This window comes from Etheostoma spectabile, chromosome 18 (genome assembly GCF_008692095.1).
Source record: "Etheostoma spectabile isolate EspeVRDwgs_2016 chromosome 18, UIUC_Espe_1.0, whole genome shotgun sequence".
Taxonomy (NCBI): domain Eukaryota; kingdom Metazoa; phylum Chordata; class Actinopteri; order Perciformes; family Percidae; genus Etheostoma; species Etheostoma spectabile.
In genome coordinates, this window is record NC_045750.1 from 2,294,771 (window position 1) to 2,310,364 (window position 15,594).

The 15,594-nt window shown below is 41.3% G+C and overlaps 1 protein-coding gene across 1 annotated transcript in view; it reads right to left on the reverse strand.

Moving 5' to 3' along the window:
• Nucleotides 1–12,773, reverse strand: part of cad (carbamoyl-phosphate synthetase 2, aspartate transcarbamylase, and dihydroorotase) — a 59,655-nt gene extending 46,882 nt beyond the window's left edge. The window contains exons 1-14 of the mRNA XM_032543033.1: nt 12,355–12,773; nt 10,205–10,344; nt 9,925–10,054; nt 9,595–9,737; nt 8,798–8,939; nt 7,748–7,919; nt 5,485–5,670; nt 5,275–5,384; nt 4,794–4,936; nt 3,840–3,971; nt 3,034–3,267; nt 2,727–2,948; nt 1,803–1,991; nt 1,551–1,675 (exon numbers count right to left, since the gene is read on the reverse strand). Coding sequence (XP_032398924.1) covers nt 1,551–1,675; nt 1,803–1,991; nt 2,727–2,948; nt 3,034–3,267; nt 3,840–3,971; nt 4,794–4,936; nt 5,275–5,384; nt 5,485–5,670; nt 7,748–7,919; nt 8,798–8,939; nt 9,595–9,737; nt 9,925–10,054; nt 10,205–10,344; nt 12,355–12,436 — 2,150 coding nt within the window. The 5' untranslated portion in view covers nt 12,437–12,773. The remainder of the gene's footprint in view (nt 1–1,550; nt 1,676–1,802; nt 1,992–2,726; nt 2,949–3,033; nt 3,268–3,839; nt 3,972–4,793; nt 4,937–5,274; nt 5,385–5,484; nt 5,671–7,747; nt 7,920–8,797; nt 8,940–9,594; nt 9,738–9,924; nt 10,055–10,204; nt 10,345–12,354) is intronic.
• Nucleotides 12,774–15,594: the final 2,821 nt, after the last annotated feature.

The following is a 15,594-nucleotide window of genomic DNA, read 5'->3' on the forward strand; positions in this document are numbered from 1 at the left end:
AAAAACAGTGTCAGAACACCCAGGATTTATAATTAATTTATTAAGTATAGCTATTCCTCTTGATATCATATGGTGATAACTCATAATAGCTACATAGACAATACTGCTACAGTAGATACTAGTACAGAGCCTAAGAACTGCTACAGTAGATACTAGTACTGAGCATTAGAACTGCTACAGTAGGTACTAGTACTGAGCCTAAGAACTGCTACAGTAGGTACTAGTACTGAGCCTAAGAACTGCTACAGTAGATACTAGTACTGAGCATTAGAACTGCTACAGTAGGTACTAGTACTGAGCCTAAGAACTGCTACAGTAGGTACTAGTACTGAGCCTAAGAACTGCTACAGTAGGTACTAGTACTGAGCATTAGAACTGATACTGCTACAGTAGGTACTAGTACTGAGCCTAAGAACTGCTACAGTAGGTACTAGTACTGAGCCTAAGAACTGCTACAGTAGGTACTAGTACTGAGCCTAAGAACTGCTACAGTAGGTACTAGTACTGAGCCTAAGAACTGCTACAGTAGGTACTAGTACTGAGCCTAAGAACTGCTACAGTAGGTACTAGTACTGAGCCTAAGAACTGCTACAGTAGGTACTAGTACTGAGCCTAAGAACTGCTACAGTAGGTCTAGTACTGAGCATTTGACAACACTAAATGACAACATAGCTTCACTCCGATGTTGGTAGAAATAAAGTGACCAGTATCAAGAGTGTACCCTATGGTTGTTTTATGGCTTCCCTAAAAACTTGTATTCTGTTGTAATTTGGACGTGGGTTAATAGGAAAACATGTCTTTTCAGAAAACATTAAAGTTTGGTTAAAACACATGAACAGAGTGTAATTTACAATATTTGTTTTATTTGAGACAAATTGCAGAATTTTAAAATAAACCATCAGGAAGAAGTTGTTAAGGGGAACACACACACACACACACACACACACACACACACACACACACACCACACCCCACCACACACCACACACACCACCCACACACACACACAAAACACCCACACACACACAACCCCACACACACACACAACACACACACACACACACACACACACACACACACACACACACACACAGCGTTAGCTAGCTGTCTAAACTTGTAAAAAGCCGAACAATATCGGTCGAGACCGAAAGCCATATTTGGCAAGACCAGTGGCCGAGTCCGAGACAAGTTCGAGTCCGTAGAAAAACGGACTTGAATACTACAGCCCTGGTTTCACAGTTCACGGTGTTTTAGTGTTGATTTGTTTAACTATTTCACTGTTTTTAAAATAACAAAATGGTAACATCTGTCCAAAAGTCAATAAGTAATTGTGTTAAATAATCATGACTGCAATATTGACCAAAATATACGTGATTTTTCCCCATAACCGAGCTGCCCTAGTAGGCTATACAGTGGGGTTGCATATTAAGTTGTTGGGGGTTCCTTCTGTAATTTCTTTTTCAGCAATACCACAGGCCAAGCAATCAGCCTGTTCTAAACAGGCACAGTTTCAACGGGCACAACACTAGTTCTTATGAAGACACACGTACTTGAGTTGTGGCAGCGGGATCCCCAGGCCAAGTTTAGCCGCTACATACGCCAGAGGATAACCTGTCGCCTTACTGGCCAGAGCCGAGCTCCGCGACAGACGAGCGTTCACCTCGATGATGTAGTACTGCAAAACATCAACATGCACAGGTTAAAACAGAATCTGTGTGTGTGTGTGTTTGTACGTCTGTCCCAGCTGCATGTGTGTATTGGTATAGGTATGCACAGTGTAGACCATAATTTAGCCTTTTCACCTGTTCAGACTCTGGGTTAAGAGCGTACTGGATGTTGCACTCTCCCACAATGCCGAGGTGTCTGATGACTTTGATGGCTGTGTTCCTCAGCATGTTGTATTCATGGTCGTTGAGCGTCTGACTGGGCGCCACCACGATGGATTCTCCAGTATGGATGCCCAGAGGATCAATATTCTCCATATTACACACCTGAACGAGAAGAACGGATTCTGTTGAGTACCATTCGTTATCTCTGCTACATAAAATGTCATTACTTTTGACAGAATAGTGACATTAGTTTACCAAATTACCCTTTTAAGTTCAGTAATATTACAATTTAAAATGCTGTAGCTTTAATCATCAGGTCCTGTCTGTGGCATACAACATATTTTTATTTATCCAAAAACAGGTTTAGTTCAAGTACTAATCATAATATCCACAATACAGGGAACCACCTCCTAACCATCCTCATCTCATTGTTTAATTAAATTGTATTTATAGTGTCAAATCATAACAAAGTTATCTCAGGACACTTTACAGATCATAATATATCTTTATTTCAGACTCAAAAGTAGGTCCATATTAAAAGATAGATCACACACTATAATTTACAGAGACCCAACAATTCCCCCCAAAAACTTCTTTTTAACATCCAAAAACCCCAGACCTAACCTTGTTGTTGGAAGGCGATCACCTGGCGCGACTGATGAGTTTGTCAAATGAGACAATAGAACTTAACACCTAAACTAAATAATTGACTTTTCCCCATTAGATACGGCTTAAACCCTAGAGTGTATACCATTTCAAGCATGTTGTCATCCAGCCCAGTTATAAACCTAGTCAAATATCTAATTTATCAACAGACCTATGCCTGTGATTGCTAGCAGCCGGGCATCAACGGTAAACAGCTTCTATCAAAACATCATTTTCCTCTTCTTTACTCACAGTGACACAGTTGTCATAGGCGTCACGGACCACCTCGTACTCGATCTCCTTCCAGCCTTTCAGGGATTTGTCCACCAGTACCTGGGAGGTGTGGGCGAAGGCGGAAGTCACCAGAGAGATGAGCTCCTCTCTGTTGTTGGCAAAGCCCGAGCCCAGACCACCAAGAGCGAAAGCGGACCGAACCAGAACAGGGTAGCCTAGGCGCTCTGCAGCTACCACTGCCTATAAAGAGTGATATTGAGAAGATACATGTAGACATCACAAACACAAGGTATGTTTTGAAAGAATGGAGGTAATGTCTCCTCACCTGCTCCACGGACAACGCTGCTTCACTGGGAGCAACGTGTTCATTGATCTCCTCCATCTTCTCCACAAAGACCTTCCTGTCTTCGGTCATCTCGATGGAGGCCACCGGTGTCCCCAGAACCCTGACTTTATACTTCTCCAGGACGCCCAGCTTGGTCAGCTCCACGCCGCAATTCAAAGCGGTCTGACCGCCGAAGGTCAGCAGCACGCCGTCTGGACGTTCATTCTTTATAACCTGAAAGCCAAAAAGTGGAAACAATTGGAATGTGTTAACAAATTGATAACATTTGTCTATTAGTACAAGAAAAAGTCACCAACGTCTTTTATTGATGTACAGACGCTGTTTTTGAACTTTATTGTTTTTAAACGGCTTCTTCATGGAGTTTACGGGCCAGTTGCTTACATAATCCATGTAAGTCAAGAGAGATGAACAGCACAGAATAGGAAAGGGAGGGGGGGGGCAACATAAGTGGTCTCCAATCCTTATCCAATCTGCTAACAGCAGCTCAATAAACAAGGAAATAATAGTAAAATTGAAGAAAAAACAGTTTTCAGCTTTCGTCACACCCGACACTTTCCTCCAGTATACAGTTATGCCATTCAAGGTGTGTAGAGCACCCGTTACTTTCCAGCGTTTAATACGTATCGTGTTATCATAACATACTACCGACTATAATTTCAAAACCCATTTACTTTCCAGGTTGCTGTTGAGGAATTTCAAAACCCCAGTATGTCACATGTACACATCATTTCTCTTTGTCATTTACAACATTAAATCAACTACAATCAATAAGCGTTCACCCCTACCTGAGTGACATACTCCGCTGTGATCGGCAGGAAGTAGACTTTGTCAGCCAGGCCCTTGGAGGTCTGGACCGTGGCAATGTTGGGGTTGATCAGCACAGTCTGGATATTCTCTTCCTTGAGAGCCTTAATAGCCTGGAAAACAGAAATGATATCAGATAGAATCTAAATCAGACTAGCCATAAGGGTTACTTTATATGTTAGTGATAGCAACAATGAAATCTTGTTGTCAGCGTTAAAATCTTAAAAGGAAGTGCAGCAAAGGGACCATGAACACGTTACCAGTTCATACAGCATCATTAAGTATTTGCAGCCAACACTAACAGGCATTTCCCACTGGGTGCATCTCTGCTGCGTTGCGGAGGCCCCGCGAGCAATCGCTAGCGAGCTACGCGCCAGGCCTAATTCCATGCGAGCCGTGGGCCGTCCGGACAGGAAGTGGAACAGCGAGAGCATCCAGTCAGTTTACCAACCCCCCCCCCCCCCCCCCCCCCCCCCCCCCCCCCCCCCCCTTCCTGAGCATCACCTGAGATTTATCTTGGAGGTGGAAAAACTAATAAAAGATCACAGATTCTTTTTATCAGGACAACGCCAGAAAAGAGAAAACAGAGAGTTTAATTAGAGGAGTACTTGGATTGGAAGGGAGATAGTAAAGTAAAGTACATGTAGAGACAATAGCAATCTGTGAGTGGGGCAGCAAGACGCTCCGTTCTGGGACACCCCCGGTGAGGTATGGCCCGTGGCGGAGGACCGAACAAAACCTGAACACAGCCGGAACGCAACAGAGACACACCCGGTGGGAAATGCCTGTAAGCCTTTAAAAGTCCAATGCCAATACCTGATTATTACCTAATTATCCTCCCTCACAGAATACTAATTTACCCAGTATCCTAAAACAATTTGTCGTTTTCACCAGAATATCTGCACTGCTTTTATCAGAAGGCATTCCTGTCAGACCTGGGAGCCGGAGTAGTCGAATTCCCCGGCCTGGCCGATGGAGAGTCCTCCAGATCCCAGGATGAGGACCTTCCTGGGACGGAAAACCTCCTCAGGCTTCGGGGAACCCGTGCAGGTGAGATGGTCCACGAGGCGCTGCTTCACTGGAGAAAATAATTAAACAACACACATTTTGTGGTTCCTACTCATAGAATAACTATAACACACTTCTTTTCAACCAGTAAAGTAGAAAACACTACTGAACTGTGTAACAATGTAATGTGTGTAACAATTTAATGAAAACTGGTCGTCTACAACCCAAACTGAATTGATTCTAATTAAGGTTATTAAGGTTTCACACAAGCCTGGCATTCATAAAACCCCCAAGTTGTATTTCAACTAACAGACCGACAGTCAGTAATAAATTGCTAATACAATTTGATAACGATGCAATAAAAACACAATTTATAAGAATAGGATAACAGAATAAAAAAATTGTTACCAGTTTTGGTAACATTGCCCTCCTTGTGGTCTTTCACGGTCTCAAGGAAGACATCAAACAGGCTGACCAGGTCTGTGGGGCCGGCCATGTGCTCTGGGTGGAACTGGACACTGGAAACCAGAATGCATCACAAAGGATTAAATCACAGTTTATTCCATACGAGGAACTTATGTGTATTTTTGCACAACCCCGTGTCACGGAGCCCGTTACCTGAACAGGGGTTTTGTGTTGTGCACGATGCCCTCGTTAGTATGATCATTGGCGTTGGTGAAGAGGACGTCCCAGTCTTTAGGAAGGGTGTTGGGGTCGACGGCAAAGCCGTGGTTTTGACTGGTGATGAAGCAGCGATCTGTTCCCTTGTGGATGCACGGCTGGTTGTGGCCACGGTTACCGTATCTAAGACAAGAAAAGAAAAAAAAAAAATCAAATCCTGGGGATTATAGGATTTAATAGGATCTCAACTTGCCGATTCTAATAAGACATTATTTGTGGTAGTAACTGTAGTTGTCATATCATTAATTTAATGGAGTATCCACATTGCTGTCTTATCAGAGGTTTTCCACTGTTAGAAGAAACACATATTCACTAGGATTTAGATTTTAGTTGGTAGATGTGACCCTTATTAACCGAACAAAATATCAGCCATCAAAAACCTCAATTAAATCAACATCTGTCAACAGACATATGTTGGCCAAACCATTCATTATTTTGGGTTGAAAGGATTACCCGTGTTTCCATTTTGAAATGCATTCAGTGAAACCTAAAACATTATTTCGGCATGATCCTAAAACATTGCGGCAATTCTGCTGCCTTTAACATTGCAAATTCTACAAGTGATAAAAAATAAAAGACGCATTTTTGACATTACATCAATTAACTGTAACAATGCAACGTTTCTGCATCCATTTCTCAAAACAAAAAAGGTTTTAGATCACTGAAATCAACCAGGAAACAACTGTAACAAGCACCTTCCTGGAAATGAAAGTCCTCAAAATCTTTTAATTTCAAAGAGATAACAGAGAGTATGCCTCAGAAAAAGAAAAGGCACAGCTTCACTTGTTCACTAAACCCAAATTTAAATGTAGCTACATTTAGATGGGGGCGTCGGACCACCGGGTCCAGGTGAAGAAACATGAAAACATGTGCTGGGGTCCAAGACTGATAAACTTCCTTTAGTTTCTTCCAAGGAAAGCCTGTGTAACCATCTGTAACTTGAATTTTGCTGCAATCCCACCATCCCTTCATCCCTTCATCCACATTCCAGCAGGGCAATGGGAACGCTCGCTGTGACCTTCACACGGAGCCTGATAAAGCCTCCATCGGTGGAGTCTCCCAGACGTGGCTGCGGAGGTCTACAGTGAGGAGCGAGGCGGCTTGTTTTGTTAGCCTTTCTCATAACAAGACCGGTCACTCCAACAATCCACTGCTCATACAGAAGAGGCCAGACTGCTGAGAACAGCAAAAAGCTGTAGTTCACATCACAACTCTCCCAAAAAAACAAAAACTTCTGTGTTTCCAGAGAGGTTCCCTGCTTCAGGTGAATGAGGGCACATATGTTTTCTGCTTCGTAAAACTTCTATAAGCTTGCCAAGAGAAGATAGATAATAAAATATTAACCCTCATGTTGTCCTTGGAGTCAAATCTGACCCGTTTTTAGTTGGGTTTTTTTTTTAAATCACAAAAAATGGGCCTTCAAAATGAGCGCTGAAAATGTCAACATTAGAAAAATCAAATAACTTTGGAAAAACATCAAAAATACACACACAACATTGAAAAAGTGACAAAATGTCAGAAAAAGCAATAATAGTGTTTCATGGTTGACGGGAAGACAACACAAGGGATAAAAAAAAACTAAAATAAATTTTAAAAAAAATTCAGTATGTTGACAGTATGTTTTCTTCTGGTCACTGGTTCAAGTCCCCGTATGGACCAAAAAAGTAGGGAGTGTGGATTAGTGGCTGGAGAAATGCCACTTCACCTCCTGGGCACTGCCAGGTGCTGTTGAGCAAGGCACCGTACCCCCCCACCCGCTCAGGGCGCTGGTTTGGCTGGCAGCCCACTCACTCTGACATCTCTCCATTAGTACAGATCCTGAGCATGTGTGTGTGTGTGTAGTTCAGGACTGTGTGTGATAACTAACAAAGTGTGGACACAGAGTGTAAACTGTAATTTCCCCATTGGGGATCAATAAACAGATTAAAAATTAAACTTGTAAAAAAATTAAATAATATGTACTGCAACAGGAAAAAAACAAAATATGTGACTCGATATGAAAACACTACAATAAAAGTATCAAAAAATAAATAAATAAATAAATAAAGAAGCTTGACAAGAGACTGACTCCAGACGTGAGTCTGCAGTTAGCTCAAAAATAAATCAAATCCGACACTGTGACGACTTTGGCCTTTTAAAAAAAGAGATTTGTTTTCCTGTCTGGAACCTTTTGAATATAAATGAGTTTTTGGGTACTAACTTCATCTTGTAGGTCTTTGATCCAATGAGTAAAGAGAGCAGCTGGTGCCCGAGGCAAATACCGAAAACCGGCTTGGGCCGATCCACGCACACCACCCCCCTCATGTTGTTGATGGTGGTCTGGCAGAGCTGGGGGTCCCCGGGGCCGTTACTGATGAACAAACCATCAAAATCTGGAAAAGACCAAGAAATAATGATAATAATAATAATGATAATAATGCCTGTGCTACCACTGATGAAGACTGCACAATTATGTCACTCTGTCAACATACTGTATGTGAACAATAAGCCTTTCATTGCCGGAGTCTGACTGGAAATAAACTAATTCCCGGTACTTTATTTGTTGCAAAGAACTTTTAATATTGCAGAAATAAGCAATTTCCTTTCTCAGAAAACACTGCAACAGCTGACAGTTCATAGTTCACAACAACTGGCCTTTCTAGTTTCTATATGTGAAAAAAATTAAAACAACTTCTGGAAATAACTTCAACAAATGTTTTTGTGTGAGCGTTTCCTAAAAAAAAAAAAACTTGGTTACATGTTCTGCAAAAGTTATGGTGAAAACTTTCCATATTATCACTGATATCTTGCAAACCACCTCAAACATCTCTCCATTAGTGCATGTAAAGGTACTGAACACGTGTGTGTGATTCAGGCCTGTGTGTAATGTGTGTAATAACAACAGAGTGTAAATTGTAATTTCCCCTTGGGGGACTAATAAAGGACACATTATTATTATTATTATTATAGTGAGTTTTATGCCCCGGTCAGCCAACTATTTTATTTATTTTATTAATTTATTTGACAGGGACAGTGTACATTAATTAACACTGCTGTAAATGCACCAGAATTAGCCAAAAGCCTATTTTTTTCCATTCGTTATCCCTGGAAAGATCTTAAAATATTCTCCCTAAAAAAACAACAACAACAAGATTACAGTCAACAATACAAATATAAAAAGACAACAGAAAGAACTAGAAAAACTACTGCTCTGCGCCTGGCACTGAAGTCCAGATGAAGTCCATAATGAGCAGAGAAGTGTGTGACAGACCTGTGGCGTCCAGCGGGTGGTCCCAGGGGACGACGGTGACGCGGGCGCCCCGCTGAGCCAGGCAGCGGATCTGGTTGTATTTGATCCCGCAGTCCACCACTGTGATTCTCAAACTACCACTGGGGTTGAATACTTTGGACTCCTGGAGACAACCCACGGAGAAATAATCAAACACACCAGTCTGGGGTCAGAATGTGTTGAGACATGAACAATCTAGTTAACCCTTCAAACTGAGGGGGTCTACTTTCTACACACTTTCAGATAACTTTTAGATTTAGTTTCAGGGGGCTTAATACATTCAGGTTCAGTTTAAAAAGGTTTTTTAACCCTCGTGTTGTCTTCCCGTAGACCAACATTTAGCTTTTCTGGGTCACTTTTCCCAAAGATTTTTGTTGTTTTGTTTTTGAAGCTTTCTCCGACATTTGTTGTCACTTTGACATTTTTTAACATTTTCCCCAAAGTTCTTTCTCACTTTTTACCATGTCTTTGTCGATTTTTTTTTATCGTTTTTGTTGTTTTTTTCTCCTACATTTCTGTCACTTTTTTCAGTGTTCTTAAGTCTTTTTTTAAAAGACTGCCATAAATGCCATAAAATTAAATAAAACACACAAATTCAAAGAAAATAGTGAACTGATCAGTTATTTAACTTGTGCAGCGCATAGTATGGAACCATCCACGTTGTTTTTCTTTTACAATTTGGTTGAAGGAAACCCAGATGTCTGATTTGGAAACTTTTTGAAAATCGGTCAAATTTGACCCCGAGGACAACAGGAGGGTTAAGGATCTGGGTGGGTTACCTTCATGGAGACCTCCTGGACCAGGTTTCTCTGGTCCGGGTTATCAAATGGAATACTATCCTGAGGAGTACCGTCCACCACCAGCTTCCCCAACATGGTGCCCTTCTCTCTTATCTTTTTGGTCAGACGACGGGTGTCAATACCTTAAAATACAAGTAAACAACAATACTTCAAAGCATTCAAGTATCCCTGATTGTTTTACACATAATCTTATATTCCAGGTGTCAAATTGTGATTTATCCTGAACACCCGTTCCAGTTCTATCAAATCCTGAGTTTAAATCTACATTCATTTATACACACACACATTAGTCTATTTAGATTTCCTGACCTTGGATTCCAGGAACACCTTGCTCCTTGAGCCACTGGTCCAGGGACCTGACGGAGCTCCAGTGACTGGGACTCTCCGACAGCTCTCCGATAACCAGAGCCGCAGCGTGGATCTTTGACGACTCAAACCACTGAGCAAGACAACACACATACGCAGAAACACGTCACTGTGTGGCATGAGGAAAATAAACACTAGGATCACAGACAAAAAACACCCAAGAGATTTAGTGTTACCACAAAAACTACAATGTACATAGCTTAAACCCTAAACAAATGCCCACCTTGCTCAGTCCAAAGTCTCCCTCTTGGTCCTGTGGTACCCCATAGTTGCCCACCAGAGGGTACGTGAGGGTCAGCAGCTGGCAGCGGTAGGAGGGGTCAGTAAGCGCCTCGGGGTAGCCCACCATGCCCGTCTGAAACACTGCACACACAAAACATTCACTCATATTCGAGTGTCACTAAAATCATTTAATAAAACAAGTATTTATAAGTCACTGACAACAACATTCACAGTCCCCATGTGTTTCAGTAAATCCTAAGGATGCAATTGTCTGCATATGTTCATTTTTAACCTGGGCATGAATTATGGCATGCATATACAATATATATATATATATATATGAGTAACTCTACTGACTGCCTGCAGAGATACAAACTACGCTGAAAATCCCATTAATGTAATGCTGCCTTGCTCATCAGCACACGTACACGCCTCATAGAGTAAAGTTTGGCGTTGTATAAAATCAATATTGCCTCGTCTTTAAAAAGGCTCCAAGCGATGTTGGCGTGTTGTTTGAAGTACTATTTTCAAACAAAACGAGACTAGCTTGTCCCTCACTCCTCCTCATCTGCCCCCTCCCTTCTGTGCTTCCACGCACTACCCACCCCCCCCCAAAAAAAATCCTTCTTGTCGGTTATTGGCTGGAAAATAGGAAGACTGTGTGTGTATGCTTCGTGGTGCAGATTGGCACATTTTGTTTTTGTTACCATTTGTAGACTCTGGGCTGTCTACAGTGCTGTTTTTTTTTTTTTTTTTTTACAGGTGTTTTCAGGGGACAGGCATCTAGCAGATAGTGAGATGTTTTTTACAGTGTGTTCAGGGGCAGGCAGCTAGCAGATAGTGAGGAGATGTTTTTTACAGTGTGTTCAGGGGACAGGCAGATAGTGAGGAGATGTGTTTAGGTGTGTTCAGGGGACAGGCAGCTAGCAGATAGTGAGATGTTTTTTACAGGTGTTTCAGGGGACAGGCAGCTAGCAGATAGTGAGGAGATGTTTTTACGTGTGTTCAGGGGACAGGCAGCTAGCAGATAGTGAGGAGATGTTTTTACAGTGTGTTCAGGGGACAGGCAGCTAGCAGATATGAGGAGAGTTTTGTTTTTACAGTGTGTTCTGGGGACGGGCAGCTAGCAGATATGTGAGATGTTTTTTACAGTGTGTTCGGGGACGGGCAGCTAGCAGATAGTGAGATGTTTTTTACAGTGTGTTCAGGAGCAGCAGCTAGCAAATAGTGAGAGATGTTTTTTACAGTGTGTTCAGGGACAGGCAGCTAGCAGATTAGTGAGATGTTTTTTACAGTGTGTTCTGGGGACGGGCAGCTAGCAGATAGTGAGATGTTTTTTACAGTGTGTTCAGGGACAGGCAGCTAGCAGATAGTGAGGAGATGTTTTTTACAGTGTGTTCAGGGGACAGGCAGCTAGCAGATAGTGAGGAGATGTTTTTTACAGTGTGTTCAGGGGACAGGCAGCTAGCAGATAGTGAGGAGATGTTTTTTACAGTGTGTTCAGGGGACAGGCAGCTAGCAGATAGTGAGATGTTTTTTACAGCGTGTTCAAGGGACAGGCAGCTAGCAGATAGTGAGGAGATATTTGATGTATGTAACAACTATGATCTTAAATCATGCGTGACATCACCTTTAATAACCCACACTTGCGCCACGTTGAGGTGCATATATTATATATTGTGATTCCTGTCATACCTTCTTATTTGCACATTCGTCTGCCAAAAAATACAAGTTGTATAAAAGCAAATAACAGAGTTGTAAATATACTTAAATGAAATGCTGCTTGACGATGTACCTGTAAGGCATTTACAAGACAGGAAATGATACACAGCCATGCCTAATGACGATGTTAGCTAAACCAACACTTAATTGACATATTTGTTTTAATGGAGTTTGGCGACACATGTCTTAGAAAAGAGGGGAAAGGTCGAGTTATTGAGAGGTGGGGGGGGGGGTCGGGGTTAAATGGCGCTTTCCAACTCTGACTAACCAACACCGTCGTGGCACATTTGGGCAACAGACAATAAAAATGTCCAGAAGCACAAAACACATATGGCAGGTGGACTTTAGGCCGAGCTAAACAAAGTTACCTGTAATACATTAGAAGCAAATTAGCTTTAAAAAAAAGAAAAAAGAAAAAAAAAGACGTACCAACTTCTCCCGACACTGACACATTTGCACCAAAAAGGAGACCTTTGAACGTCGTCCCGTCTTCTAGGATCAATGTCGCCATCTTCGTCACTTTGGACACTTTGGACCGATAATGCTAACTGCTGCACCCGGGGAACTGCAGGATGTGTGTAGTGATGATGTTGAGGAGCCACGGTGTCCACGTGAAACTCACGACGCTCGCGGAAAGCAGCAGAAGATGAGACCCAAACACTGCAGATACACACCAGATCTGACCGCAGAGCAGATATCTGAGTCTTAGTGAATCCGGGTTAAATGTGTACACAATAAAACAAAACAAAACCGAGTTTAGTTGAATGGTTTGCCAGTCAGTCGGACGGGACGCTGGGTGCTCCACACACGCTGCTGGGAGTGTGTGGAAGTCGGCCCGCAGCCTGGACCGCTGCGTTTGACGTAGAAACACCCTGCACTTCCGCTCAGACCTTTCAAAATAAAAGCCACACTGATCAGAATTAGAATCAGAATCAGCTTTATTTGCCAGGTATGAGGACACATCACGAGGAATTTTGCTTTGGATCATCATTGCTCACGAAACACATACAAAAAAAACAATACATACACACTAATATATACTCACTAATATATACAAACTAATATATACACACTCTAAGCAGAAAAATGATGAAGTATCTGAATGAGATAAGCTTTCTCTTACTTGGAATTTGCCTTGGTGTGATTGGTGCATGCACTTAACATATGGAAATGGACTGAATAATAAAGAGCAATGTAGCCTACTTTAACAAGAACATAAATAAAGAAACAAACAAATATGTAAAAGACACTAAACAAATATGTAGAATACATAGCCTATTTGTTGCCTGTTTTATGGCTGTAGTTTCACACTTTGTAGGCTGCTCACTTGTGTACGTGACAAATAATCGTGATTTGATTAGTAAATAAGAACCATAATGTCATGTGCTTACCAAACGTGAAGAATTCAGAAGTCAAATTTTGACTTTAAGTTATGTTTACATTTCAGGTTATTCAGTTCGATATATAAAAACCAAACATTTTTTCGTGTAGTGCAGCAAGGGAGTACCATAGACCATTAATATCAATATATATACAGTCTATGGGAGTACTCAAACATAGATTACACACATTGCAGGGCTGTACAGAGAGTGAAGCAGTTATAATCAATGATATGATTGACTTTGCACTGAGGAATGTCCAACATGGACAGAAAACGTTTCCCCTTTCCATGTTATGCACTTTGCACACTTTTTTCAGTGTCTTTACAGGCTGCAATGGATATTTTTGACCTGACAATGGCACCAAAGAAGAAGACAAAGGGCAGTTTTTAAGGTGCAGATCAACCCTTGCAAACCATACATTTGTTTTGTATATTTTGAACTCATATACAAGGAATCGGCCTAAATGTGAGCAGGAAAACTGTTCTTTGTACAAAGCTCAAACAATTTAGCTCACTGATCCCATTTTGACAAGACTTAGATTAGATTGTAATTCCTGTTACAGTCAGTTTGTCTGTAAGCTTTTGTTGATTTATGTGCATCTTAAGTTTTAATAAATACTTTCGTTTTTGCAAGTAAGGTGTATGCAATGTTTAATCTGTAAAAAGCTAAAAAAAAAAATTTATCATACATGTGGGACTTTAATTTGAAGGTATATCTCTATCTAGGTAGTCTGTTTTCGGTTTGATCAGGAAACTTAACACCATAGACTGTATGGTCTATGCTTAACACATGTTGTCGTCACTGTGACGTCATCACGCCGGGGGGGGGGGGCTACCTGCAGTTTCGTACTTCTGAGCAGCTGGACCCCGTAGGATGGTGATATTGGTCTAGACATCCCTGCAGCTGCTGATAAGATTACCATGAAATGTGATTAATGTGTTTATGATCACCATAGATAATAATTCTCATGACTTTGATGGAGAAAATGAAATGTTCTCTAAAATTTCCAAAATTTCAACTTTGGAAGGGGTGAGGGGGGGGGGGGGGGGAGACTGGAGCAGAATACAGAATAGAAAATCTACTTAGAAATATAGGAAATATTGGTAAGGATAGAATAACACAATGTTATTCTTAATAAAACAGTCGTTATTATTAATTTCCCTTGTCTTTATTTTAAATGCCACCCCATGCCCCATTCTAGCCCCGACCCTGGGTCCTCACTTGGCCTATTCTACACCCTCTACCAGGGGCTAACAGTTTTCTGAAATCCTGCTGACAGACAACGTAGCGACCCAGAACCCAAACCCCCTCCTATTGGTGGAGATGAGATGCAACAGTAGATGGCGATGCTTGATTCAGATAAATGTTCCCTGTAGTTATGGAGTTGTAGATGAATGTTAGTTATGAGCTGTGTTTGTGTGGAGCCCCCCCGCCTGGCCAGCACTGCAACTTATATGAGGATCTGGTCACTGCACGCGCTCTTTCTCTCGTTTATTTTCACACTGCTGCTGCTTCTGGCTCCATGACTTAATCAAACACACGTCATGTTGTAAATATAGGCCAACGTGTCCCAAAGGAGCTTAAATATATAACAGAGAGACAATCAATCTTTTTTTTTTTTGCTGGTATTTTGTTTCACCATAAATAGTTTGGGGATCACCAACGAAGGGTTAGAATTATTTAGTGGTGGAGCAAGTACTTTGGTCTTTTAGTTAAGTAAAAGTAGCAAAACTACAGTGTGGGATTACTTTGTTACAAGTCCTGCTTTAAAAAATGGACCTACTGTATGTAAACACACACAAGTATTAGCATTAAGCTATTCTAACAGTACCATTATGCATGGCCCATTTCAAAATAATGTATAATTGGTAATTACTGATGCATTAATGATGCCGCTGGTAAAGGTGGAGCTCATTATAATTACTTCTTATGACTTTCTTCTTAGTTCATGAATTTCTCTCAGGGATCAATAAACCTTTATCTTATCTTAACTGATAATAATATATCTTATTTGTTTATTGTATTTTGTATTATTCTGAATCTGCAAAGTAACTAAATATAGTTGAGTAAAAAGTACAATATTTGTTTCTTAATTGTAGTGGAGAAGATTTTGGGTTGAACTGTCCCTTTAAGTACAACTTTGAAGTACAGCACAGGTACTTCAAAGTTGTACTTAAAGGGACAGTTCAACCCAAAATCAAAAATCCATATTTGAGTTTCCCAGACCTGGTGGTGAGCAGTTTCCTGTACTGTGGGAACTACACCCACCAACCGTATCACATTGTAT